The sequence below is a fragment of the Nothobranchius furzeri genome, chromosome 2 (genome assembly GCF_043380555.1).
Source record: "Nothobranchius furzeri strain GRZ-AD chromosome 2, NfurGRZ-RIMD1, whole genome shotgun sequence".
Taxonomy (NCBI): Eukaryota; Metazoa; Chordata; class Actinopteri; order Cyprinodontiformes; family Nothobranchiidae; genus Nothobranchius; species Nothobranchius furzeri.
The window spans coordinates 27,412,658-27,425,625 of NC_091742.1; the positions used below are offsets into that span (position 1 = coordinate 27,412,658).

At 41.5% G+C, this 12,968-nt stretch overlaps 1 protein-coding gene across 1 annotated transcript; it reads left to right on the forward strand.

The window, feature by feature from the left end:
• Positions 1–606: 606 nt before the first annotated feature.
• On the forward strand, positions 607–11,761 carry cgrrf1 (cell growth regulator with ring finger domain 1). The gene is made up of 6 exons (XM_015948073.3): positions 607–821; positions 5,005–5,144; positions 7,806–7,983; positions 10,729–10,876; positions 10,957–11,064; positions 11,292–11,761. The coding sequence occupies exons 1-6, from the start codon at positions 736–738 to the stop codon at positions 11,547–11,549; spliced, it is 918 nt and encodes a 305-aa protein (XP_015803559.1). The 5' UTR covers positions 607–735; the 3' UTR covers positions 11,550–11,761.
• Positions 11,762–12,968: the final 1,207 nt, after the last annotated feature.

The following is a 12,968-nucleotide window of genomic DNA, read 5'->3' on the forward strand; positions in this document are numbered from 1 at the left end:
GAGTTCGATTTTCACGAGACTGGAAAAAGTTTCTTCCCGGCAGGAGAATTTGTGCTCCAGCAGGTTTTCATCATGTGGTGGGACAGACAGATCTTGTCTGGCCCCATCCCAATACAGAGCCAGGTGGCTCACATTAGGCTGATGGGGGGCGGGGGGAGAATCGGATTTCGTGGTTCTACAGGGTTAATGCTCCTTTCTTCCTGAAGGAAGGATACTAAGCTAACCAAACTCACTCTCTCCAGTATGGTTTGATGACATAAATTGGGTTAGACGAGCATTTGTAGTCCTATACATGTTTTCACTCTAAACCTAAAGTAACAAGCACTTTCTTGGCATCAAAATGTGTCTTTAAAGTTTAAGAAAATATGTGTAATCCATGGCACATACCAAACCGGAAGAGAAAATAACTTTTCTGCACATGGACCAAACAATGTCTACAAAGATCTTGCCATGTTTGGACATGTTCGTGTTTATGTACATATCTGGACCAGACACCCATTCGTTTTTTTTCGGGAGTGGGAAGCATATATATGTATATAAACACGTTTATATGGTTTATATACGCATCTATGGCGGGAAGCCCATGGTCCGGAAGTAGATGGGCGTGACTTAGGCTTCACTTTCAACAACGGAAGTGGACGGAGCCCCGTCATCCATGTTTGTTTATGTTTGCCGTTCTATCGAAAATTACAGATGTGAATATTTGTGGAAAAGCGGTCTCGTGCCCACGTAACCATGGACGACGCCATCTTTGACCTCTATGTCCCTGTTCTCCTGGGGACGGTGATTTCAGTAACCGCCGCCTTCATGGCGCTAACCTGGTGAGTAATCTTGTTAGCCCAGCCTGTCGGCTGTATTAATGTCCCTTCTCCTTCACAGCGCGGTTCAAGTGAAGACGGTCGCGTTTCCGCAATAGTCTAGACTATTTTAATAGAAATAGGCCAAAGTGTAGGTGGGTGTTAAGATGATAGCTATAAAACACCTGAGATGACGTTTTAACCTGATGATAGGTATGAATGTGAGGATCATTCACCCTGTTTCTATCTGCAGGTCTCTTTAGATGGTTTTATGTGAAGCCATTTATTCTCCTGCTTATTTTAAAATAGAGAAGCACCGATCTGGGCCGATACCATCCCTGATATGACCGCTCTGACCTGTCACCTGACCAAACCCATTTGATCCAGGTCAGGTTTATCCAGGGGGGCTGCCAGAGATTTTGGGCCCCATGAAAAAATATCAAGTTGGGCCCCCTGGGGGCTCGTCAGGACACGGCTTTGCCTCTGAATCATTTGGCATGTCCTGATCTTCATCTCTCTTGGCCAAATTTCTTACAATACTCTCCATTTCATTATCCTTTAAATTTGGTGGCCACAAACCTGGGTCATTGGACTCAAACACTGCCTTGGTGGAATCCCTATCACATTTATTCAGCTGACTTTGGGTCTCTCCATCTTCTGAGCTGCCACACTCTTTCCCTTCTTCCTTCACTTCCACTCTTTGTCCTGACCAAACCTGACATCAGGAGGGTCCAGGCTCTGTAATGAAATTGATATATGTGTTACAATATAGGCTATCATTTGTGACAAAATCTTTATCCAAGAGACCAGCTCAGTGGCCTAGTGGTAGAGTGTCCGCCCTGAGACTGGGAGATCAGGGTTTGATTCCTGGTCGGGTCACACCAAAGACTTTGAAAAAATGGGACCCAATGCCTCCGTGCTTGACACTCAGCATTAAGGGGTTGGATTGGGGGGTTAAACCACCAAATGGTTCCCAAGCGCGGCTGTGTCTGCAGCTCACCGCTCCCCCAGGGGATGGGTCAAATGCGGACAACAAATTTCGCACACACATTAGTGTGTGTGACAACTAATGGAACTTTAACATTAACTTTAAGTTACAACAGTCTTTAAAATGAATGCACAACAGGGAAAATGCAGCACAGACTCCTGCAGGATATTAGCTGTAGTTCTCCATCAATAGTAGATTTCATATTTATTGTGTTCAATCTTATATTAAGTTTATTTATTACAATTATTAGTAGTGTTTGTTTCATTTTTGCTCTCTGAATTATTTGGAAATTACTGATTTTTGGTTTGTGTTCTAAAAGCTACATAAACAAATTACATCTTGTAAAACCTCCCATAATTCAGTCAGATTCAAAACATTTCATTTCAAGGTGTTTAGTAGATGAAGAGTTTTTTTTTTCCTCTTGTATGATGCCTTCAAAAAGGTGCTTCACAGTAATAATCTCACAGTAATTTATGTTACATTAACAGACTAAATAACAATGCTTCAACCTGCCCAGCATCCAAAACCATCTATACATTTTTACTGATTGTTTTTCCACATAACGACAATTATAAATATCAATGTGTTTATCACCAAAAATAGCCATTTTATATTCCTTTGTAATAGTACTGATAGAGAAGAGAGCCTTAAGTGATTCCCACAGACCCCCTTAAACGAGGCTGCTAGCTAACATGCTACATTGCTCACCTTCTTGAGGTTCATTGGGTTGTGAGGGGACACCTGCTGACATATCATCAACTGCTGATTCTGGTAGGGACAAGGACAACAACCCATTTACCATAATTAGATGAAACATAGTTCCTCTCACTGTGGATATCAGAGCTAGCTAACAGGTTGAATTTAACCACTCACTAACTAAACCCACCTTTCTTTGAGAAAAACTGTGTGACATACTGACGCCCTCTCTTCTGCCTGTCCTCTTTCTCCTTTCTTTCTTTCCTTTTCTGTGACCCAGACTTTGTTTTAGCAGACATATTTTTACTGCAGCCTTGGTGCACTCTGCTGTCTGACTGCTGCGTGAGCTGGCTTTGCCTGCTAGTACCCCTCAGCCAGGTGGACTGCAGTGTTGGGAATGTTACTTTAAAAAAGTAATTAGTTATAGTTACTGATTACTTTGTCAAAAAAGTAACTCAGTTACTAACTGAGTTACAAGATCATAAAAGTAACTAATTACCAACAAAAGTAACTACTTAGTTACTTTTTTCATTAAAGAATGCAAGAATTACTACAATAGTAAAATATAAATGACTAATGACTGGAACATAATAAAATGTATGTCCAAATGTTTTATATAAACCTGAATAAGTTAAACAAATAAGCACTTAACAGGAGGAACTACTAACAGGAGCATTACACTAATCTAGACTATTAAAAGGTCACTGTATGATATTTAACAAAAACCCAATCAGCTAAAATTTAAAATTGCAATTAGAAACACCTGTAAAGGTTCCCGAGCCTTTAAATGGTATCTCGGTCTAGTTAAATTACAGAAATAAATGTAATTTTGCACAGCATTCTAATTTTTCCAGCTTCACATAATTGTGTGTTTTAGTAGCATTTCTGTTGCTGGTAATCTAGTAACGGTTAAATAAATAAATAAATATCCTTTAAAATGACACTAGAAGAGGCACGAGCCTGATGGAGGACTTACATTTACTAACGTGGGTCAGACCCAACCACAGAAGAGCTGAAGCTGGGTGGTGAACACACACAGGTAGTTCTATTAACACCTGAGCTCCATGACGTCTGAGACTGATGCATCAGTGTTACAGCGGGACTAAAGACGTGATCAGAAACAGGTTACAGCTGGATGATCTAGGAAGGTAGAAGATCAGTACGTCTGAGCGGTGAACAGGTGAGCGGACCTTCGGGACGTCCCGCTGTCATGCTAAGGGCACGGCTGCAGACCCGCAGATTCGCTGCTGCACGCATTTTCTTATCAGTAGCAGGAACGACGTTTTGATAAAAGAAGACGTAATTAATTAGTTTGCTCGTTACAGAAAGAAATATTTTTTATTAACGCGGTTATTTTAAACAGAGTTATTCCCGTTGTGTCTACAGAATGCAGCGACTGAGACCGTGAGGGTCTCCGCCCACCCGGCCAATCATCATCATGTTTGTAAGTGCGTTACCGACACCTCTCTCTCCCTGGCTGCAGCTGAAGTGTGGCGGTCAGAAAGCCTCACGCTGCTGCTCAACGTTCGACAAGCTCATAGTAACGCACAACGATCCGTCCCCAGTAACGGTGACGGCGTTGCAACGGCGGGAAAAGTAATTAATTAGATTATTCCGTTACCTATAAAAGAACGCCGTTAGAAACGCCGTTATACTTAAACGGCGTTACTCCCAACACTGGTGGACTGTACCATTTTATGCCGTTAGGATGGGGGTTCAGATTAATTCGTCAAAATAAAGTAGGAACCTCTGAATAAATATACATTTCATGAAGACTAAAAGATTGTTTGTTTAATGTCTTAAATGAGACAAAATACTGCAAAGTAAAGTACTTGTGATTTTTAAACTTTTTTTTTTTATTCAACGTTGAAACCTTTTGGGGCCCCTGACAGCTGTGGGCCCTTAGAATCTTCCTAATCTTTCACCGCTTTACGGCGCCCCTGGGTTTATCTGAAAGCGTTATAATCAACTCAATACGTTTGGCTGTTTATTTCTCATCCACTCGTAAATGATTATCCAGGAGACAAGGAAGAGTTGAATTACTGATGGTGCGTTCAAAGACAGATTTTCTCATTAAATCTGGTCTTTTGTTCTAAGATTGAGTCGCTCGCGATTGGGCCAGTCAAGCTGGATCATAGCCGATTCTGGTCACTAGGTGATATTTTGGGTGAATTATAAGGATATAATGTGGAAATATCATAATAATATTAATAATAATAATATTGGGCTGGGAAACAAACTGGATTTTATTCTACTCTTCAGACAAAAACACACCAGGAATGCTGTTCTCGTCCCATAAAACACTGAGGAAGCATCACCCTGCAGCCCTCTTGACTGGTTTATGTGGTCTGTGTTACCAAAAGCTTATATAGTTGTTTATCCCAGTTAAACAATGATTAACAACTTAATCTAAACAATAAAAGCCTCTGTCTGATTGGTAGCTTTAACCTGCAGAAGTGAAATAATTCCGCTGTTTGGAAGTGGCGCCAGGTCTCTGGCTCTGACGGCTCTTTTGTGCTGTAGGTTTCGCTTCAACCTCTTTGACAACCCGGTGATCTTTAGCAGCAGTGACCAGCCCACCACACAGACTCCGGAGAAACCGATGGTTCAGGTTACCAATCCATTTGCTTTGGAGCTTGGTTCTGGGTCAGCATGTGTCGCAGGTCAGCCTCACAACACAAAAACACTAATGGATTATTCTGTTTTTGTTTCAGATCAGCAAATGTATTAAAACAAAGAAAACCTGAGTGAAAACCAAAGCGGTTTTCAACCCAACCGGGTCCTGTGTGATAAACTAACAGACCCATAAACCTAACCAGCTGTAGCGGCCTCCAGCGTCTGTGATAACTCCTACTGAAGCCTGAGTCATGCTTCTCCGTCTGCGTCGGTACGGAGACGAGCAACGCCATTATCCGTCCTTGCGGGACTGCTGGAGAGCCCTCGCAGGGACGGACAGAGTCGAGCTCTCTTTTCTAAACATCCGTCCATCGAGATGGACAACGCAAGCTTGTGATTGGTCAGGGCACCGCTGTCGTCTACAGCGCCGCCATTACGCCCTCAAAAACATAAAGAGAGCCGAGGATAACTAGAGGCAGACACGGAGAAGCTTGAAGAATACCTCGCGAAAAAGCTCTAAAAATATGAACTTTTAATTCCCCCGTGACTGGAGGAGTGAAAAGATGCGCAGAATGCGTTTTATTTATGGACGGAAATGACAGGAAACGTGGGTTTAGAGGTGGCGAGCGCATGAAGAGGTGGAGAATGAGAGACAAATTTGTCCGTGTTAAAAAGTCTCTTATATACAAAAAACACAACATAAACACACGATCTTGGACCGATACATGACAGGATACCACAGAACAGCGCTACGCCCTCTGTTGTCCTGGCGGGGAATTGCTTTGCAACGCTCCCCAGGAGACGGAGAAGCATGAGGGCAAAATGTCTCCGTCCGTCCGTGCGTGCGTGATGGAGAAGCTTGAATCAGGCTTGAGTCTCACCATGAGTCTCACATAGGGCTGGGCGATATGGCCTAAAATCAATATCACGATATAGTGAGGATTTCACCTCGATAACGATAAATGGGCAATAACTACAGGTATGCGCAGAAACAACAGTTGTCCACTAGATGGGGCTGTCAAATTTTTATGTGACTCTAGGTGTTACAGCTTCTTAAAGGGACATGAATGTGGCCAGCCCACACACATCTCTTTATTTTTTATTATCAAATTATTTATTTATTAACATGGGAAAAATTATCACGATAAGCCTCAGAAATTTTGATAATAAATTTTCAATTTATTGCCCAAGCCCTAGTCTCACATCAGAATGTTTTTCAGCAGGAACGTCTGTTTAAGGTCAAAGGTCAGACGTTCTGCTCAGGATGTTCAGCTAGAGAGCAGAATTCACAGTTCCATCAGTTCCAGCGGGTGGTCCAGGTCCTGCAGCAGCAAAGCAGCCCCAGACCATCACACTACCGCCACCAATGTCTGACTCCAGATAGAACAGGTGCTACATCCCTCAGCTCGCTAGGAGTGATGAGGAAGAGGGAGTAAGAGATACAGTGAGTAGGTTTAATAATTACTGAGTAATTGTGTCGCCAAACAAAGTATTTTATTATAACAAATACAAAGAAACACAATAAATATACTGATAGCGCCAGGCCTAAAGGGCTGGGAGGAGGGGAACTAGTTAACTGAAATACTCTTACAAAGTCCTATGTAAAACTAGAGTCGTCCTGGGAAGCAGAGACACTCGGGGAAAATCCAAACTCGGAGTCCAAGGCCGGTCTAAAGTCGAAGTATACCAGAAATCCTATTGAACGAGAGTCAAAACCACTAAAGTACCACTAACCAAATCACACGAGGAGAAGAGAGAAGCCTGAACACCTTCGTGCCCACACTTCCCTGTTCCTTCTCCCAGACTGAGGGCAGGAGAGCAGCTTTTAACAGCTGTCTAAGGATTATCAGTGATTCTAAACAGCTGGGCACCGGGAGACGGGCAGAAGCCACTGAGGCCATCTTGTGGCCAAAAAGGGTCAAGGCACATAACAACAGGAGACACTCCTTCCAGATGCTTCTGCTCCACAGAATATTTACCCAGAAGGCCTTTGGTTCATCGGTGTGGGTTCTGGTAACTACGAGGCAGGTCTTTGTGCTGTTTATGGTCAGCAGAGGTTCTGGTTCTGGTGTCACGGAGGACATTTTTACACTTTGTGTCTTTTTGACTCACGACCTTAACATGAACCAAGTGATGTGTTGCTTTTTGAGATCGTTTAGCCTACTTCCTGTCAGACAGATTTTCTTACCTGCAGGAAGTGGACACCAAGCATCAGGACTGATGCTTTCTGTGAAAACATGGAAAAAAAAAACAAGTGAATTGGTTTGAGTTGATTTCCGTACAAAAATCATCACTGTGTGGTCAGAAGCTGGCCGAGCTGACCTGACTCGGCACTCTGAAAGCAGAAAAATCAAGTAAGGCTCATCGTGAAGCTCAGTGCAGCTACATCTGGCTATGGTCAAAGGTCACGTGATGTTCACTCATGTAGCCAACAGAAGAAGGTGGAGTCCCATTGTTGCCCATCCTTATTTATGGACTCCCTTTAAAATGAAGTTTTTAATCTCAGTGGGACCTTTCTGATGAAACAAAGAATAAATAAATAAATACATTTAATTTAATGTCTGGGTTATTCAGGATCTGGTGGTGACGGAGCAGGATTGCAGAAGAATGAAGGACTGTGTGGCGTTAATCCCATAATATGCGATATGTTGCCTCTGCTACCAGTTCAGATCAGTGGTAAATGTAAACTGTCGGTTTCTGTGTTGCAGATGGTGTGTCAGTGAAGCTCAGCTGCCTGCAGCCATGTGTCCTGACTTGTTTCTGGGGCTGTGAAGTCGGTGCCCTGCAGGGGGCGCTGCAGACCCAACAACGTGACCCGAGGCTTAGAAGCCCACACCATCTCCTGGATGCGCTGCAGCTTCACTGCCGCTATTGTGAGAGTTTCCAGTATCCTACATGTATGATCAGGCTGTATATGTAGTGATGTTTGTCTCTGCTGTTCATTTCAAACCTGCTGGTGTTCTGGCTGCTGCATCATTGGTTGTTGTAGTTTATTTCTGCATTCTTTGTTTACATATTGTGTTTTAGTACCTCCTTAATTTGATAACTTTTTATCATAAAAATGAACAGCATTTTACATTTCTTGGTCAGACTCCAGTAGGTGTGCATCTGTGTTACATGGTTACATCTGTGTTACATGATTATATCCTTGTTACATGGTTACAACTATGTTACATGATTATAACCACGTTTCATGGTTATATCCGTGTTACCTGGTTACATCCGTGTTACATGGTTACAACTATGTTACATATTATAACCATGTTACATGGTTACATCTGTGTCGCATGGTTAAATCTGTTACATGGTTACATCAGTGTTACATGCTTATATCCATGTTACATTGTTATATCCGTGTTACATTGTTACATCTGTGTTACATGGTTATGTCCTTGCTACATGTTACAACTACGTTATATGATTATAACCATGTTTCATGGTTATATCCGTGTTACATGGTTATGTCCTTGTTACATGGTTACACAGGGTATCCGCGGGTCCTTAAAAAGACTTAAATTAGCTTTTCCAAATGTAAGGCCTTAAAAATCTTTAAAAATGACAAATATTCCTTAAATACAGTTTCCAAAGGTCTTAAATTACCAAAGACCCAATAAACAAGATTATTTTATTTCTATAAAAATTTCGTGAATTTCTAGTTAGTGTTCAGCATTTTTTGTGTATGATATTGACGTAAGCGGAACCGTACACATTCAGTTGGTTGTGAAAGGGGGCTATTTTTAGATGAGCACACTAGCTGGTTAAGCTAGTTGGAGCTTGCGACATGGGGAAGTGCAATTTTAATGGTAACTGGATGGCTAATCCCACGTTCGCGACGTGGTTAGCACCGGTTCCAGGCAGTAGCTGGAAATTATAGCTTAAATTTAATTTGAACAAATAGCTTAAATTAGGTCAAATTGGCCTTAAAAAGGTCTTATCAAGTCTTAAATTTGGCTCCCATAAACCTGCAGAAACCCTTTTACATCTGTGTCACATGGTAAAATTTGTTACATGGTTATATCCTTGTTACATGGTTGCATCTGTGTTACATGGTTATATCCTTCTTATATGGTTATAACCATGTTTCAAGGTAACATTTGTGTTACACATTTATAACTGTGTTACATGGTTACATCTGTGTTACATGGTTACATCCATGTTACATGATTATATCCTTGTTACATGGCTAAAAGTATGTTACATGATTATAACCATGTTTCATGGTTATATCCGTGTTACATTGTTACATCCATGTTACATGGTTACATCCGTGTAACATTGTTACATCCATGTTACATGGTTACAACTGTGTAACATGATTATAACCATGTTACATGGTTACATCAGTCACATGGTTAAATCTGTTACATTGTTGTATCCGTGTTACATTGTTATATCCTTGTTACATGGTTACAACTATGTTACATGATTATGACAACGTTTCATGGTTATATCCATGTTACATTGTTATATCCTTGTTACATGGTTACAACTATGTTACATGATTATGACCATGATTCATGGTTATATACATGTTACATTGTTATATCCGTGTTACATTGTTACATCTGTGTTACATGGTTCTATCCATGTTACATGGTTATTTCTGTGTCACATGGTAACATTTGTTACCTGGTTATATCATTGTTACATGGTTACATCTGTGTTACATGGTTATATCCTTATATGGTTATAACCATGTTTCAAGGTTACATCTGTGTTACATATTTATAGCTGTGTTACATGGTGACATCTGTGTTACATATTTATAACTATGTTACATGGTTACATCTGTGTTACATGTCTATAACTGTGTTACATGGTTACATCTGTTTCATGGTTACATCTGTGCTACATGGTTTTATCCTTGTTACATCTGTTTTACATGTTTATAACCGTGTTACATGGTTACATCTGTGTTACATTGTTCCATCTGTGTTACATGGTTACATCGTTGTTACATGGTTATAACCGTGTTACATGGTTACATCTGTGTTACACAGTTATATCCTTCTTAAATGGTTATAACCATGTTTCAAGGTTACATTTGTGTTACATATTTATAACTGTTACATGGTTACATCTGTGTTACATGGTTACGTCCGTGTTACATGATTATATCCTTGTTACATGGCTAAAAATATGTTACATGATTATACCCATGTTTCATGGTTATACCCGTGTTACATGATTATATCCGTGTTACATGGTTATATTAGTGTTACATGGTTATATCCATGTTACATGGTTATATTAGTGTTACATGGTTATATCCATGTTACATTGTTACATCCGTGTTACATTTTCACATCCGTGTTACATGGTTACAACTATGTTACATGATTATAACCATGTTACATGGTTACATCATGGTTACATGATTATATCCTTGTTACATGATTATATCCTTGTTACATGGGTACATGTGTGTTACATGGTTATATCCATCTTACATGGTTATAACCGTGTTTCATGGTTACATCTGTGTTTCATGGTTATAACCATATTAAATGTTCCCAATCTGACCAAGTGCTTTTGGGCTCACTGTTGGGAGTGAAACCCTTTCTTTTATCTTGTAGAAAACAGTAAGAGCTGAATCAGCTTTTTGTTGGTGTCTTTAACCTTTAATCTCAGTGTGAGCAGCAGAGATGGAGAGGAACACAGAACCTGTGTCCCTGCCTACCTCGGGGTCACAGACTTTGGACCTCTGCCCAGGCACCATTACCCCCTTGTGGCTGTCCTGACTCTGGCTGAACCAGCAGACAGAGACCGATATAACATTGTGAGACACATTAGGGACAGATTTGATGTGAAGTCCTGGAGGAGCTCCTGCAAAGGTTTCTAATTCGTGTCGTGTTCCAGGTGGCAAATGCGGCTGTTATTCACGTGCCTGATGAAAAACACAATCTTTCCTCCCGGATACTCTTCCAGTACCTCCTCACCTCACAAGGACACACGTATGAGTTAAAGGTATGTTCCTCACTGGCTGATCCAGTCTAGGTTCAGGTGTGGTCCTCAGCAGTTCTCCTGAAACTCAGTCAGGTGTTTCTGAACCCAGAACTCAGTTAGAACGCTGACTTTAAGTTTTCTGTTCTAGAAAGAGAGGTAAGTGAAGTGATTAGTCTGTCACCATGGTAACTGCTCCTAGCAGGTTTTTTGTAAGAGAGCCAGACATTCCATCCTTCTGTCTCCTTCAGCCTCTCTTCATGTCAGCTGTTGGTGGGGACACGTCTGGTCCAGAACTGAGGAGGGAGGACAACGGCAGGACAGGGGATGGCCTGGAGGGGACGAGCAGCGACTGTGTGGTTTGTCAGAATGCAGCTATAAACCGGGTTCTGCTGCCCTGCAGACACACCTGTGTGTGTGACACCTGTGTGGACCACATCCAGCACTGTCCCATATGTAGAGCCTTCGTCCTCGAGTCCTTTGTCTTGGATCCGGCCGCCGCGTACTGATACTGAATCCCACACAGGGTTAGTGTCCTACAGATCGACGTGTAGGAGGTGGTCTGTGGACACAAGAACTGAACAATCAGGGTCCTCCAGTCAGATTCAAGTGTCCGAGTCCCAAGGGTGAAACGGAAATAATTTCTGTGTAAGAATTAGGACGAGGAGTTTCCGTCCAAGTCCTAGATTCAGTGACTGGTCAGAGATAAAATACTTGACCCGACTGTTTACTCTGCTGATTCAGCACTATGGATCACTAACACTTGGTCCTTAGGACAAAACTCAGACTTCACTGTTAAACCATGTCTGTGACGGGATGCTATCAAAGTCCTGGCCTTGTGCTAGTAGCTGACCCACCATGGAGCCCGTGTCACAAACACGTCAACATCAAAAGCCTCTCCTGCATGTTAAGAATGGGTTTGCAGTAGTGAGATGTTCAGTTTGTCCTGCAGCAGTCACTCAAGTAGGACAACTGCTTTAACGTTATATTTTATACGTAGTAGTTTCACTATAAATAAATAATAAACCTTTTACTGTTTAAATTGGGTATATAGTTGTTAAATTAAATATATAAGTGAGTTACTACCCGCTAGCCACCGAAGCTGCAACTACTAAGCAACTAACCAACCATAGATAACTTAGGATCTAAAAAAACATTTTCAATTAGTTCACTTACTTTTAAACTTAAAATTAGCCCTGAAGTAGCTGCCGGCTTCTGATCCCCCGTCCTTTTGAAAATACTGCGGTGTATTCTGGGTAATTATTGACCAAGGCTAGGCTACAAGACCCCTCCCGTGTATCCTTGCCCAGCTAGCTAAACGGCTAACAAATGGAGAACACATGCCTCGGTAGAACATGAACATTGGAACACGTCTTGGCAGCTCCTGATGACGTATCTCCTAGGCAACCGGGGCGGGGCCAAGACATCAAGACGAGGTTCCTTGGCATTGAGAAACGCCCTAAGTCTCTGGGCAATGCCATGTTTCCTTCTACGGGAGCCTTTGAGGACAAAATGCATTTACTGATTTGTAACAAATACATTAATAAACGTTTTACACATTTACCTCTTCACTTGTTGCCACTGCTGAAAAGGAGCCTGATGTGCTTGTCGTTTTGCTGAAGTTTGCACTCCCCAGGGCTTTTTGAGCTTAATGGGCATCTGTTGGTAAGGTCTTACTCCAACACAAAAATACTGCAATTTATGCATCTACTGACCCCTATCACCAGGAAAAATACACATTGTCACTTTATTATTTTTTTGTTCAAAGTCTGTTTATTAGCCTTTTTCATTTTACAGACACAAAATCCAGCCATATGCATATTGTTCAAGCATACGTATTTGCAACAATACAGGTAAGAGAAAAAAAATGTGGCAAGAGTACAACAAACAAACAGCAATAACAAAAAGACACACACACTCAAACAACA

Excerpts from the sequence above, each read along its gene's own strand:
- cgrrf1 (XM_015948073.3), top strand. The coding sequence starts at position 736 with ATGGACGACGCCATCTTTGACCTCTATGTCCCTGTTCTCCTGGGGACG. Across the intron at positions 822-5,004 it reads GCCTTCATGGCGCTAACCTG|GTTTCGCTTCAACCTCTTTG; the intron begins GTGAGTAATCTT and ends TTTGTGCTGTAG. Across the intron at positions 10,877-10,956 it reads ACAGAGACCGATATAACATT|GTGGCAAATGCGGCTGTTAT; the intron begins GTGAGACACATT and ends GTCGTGTTCCAG.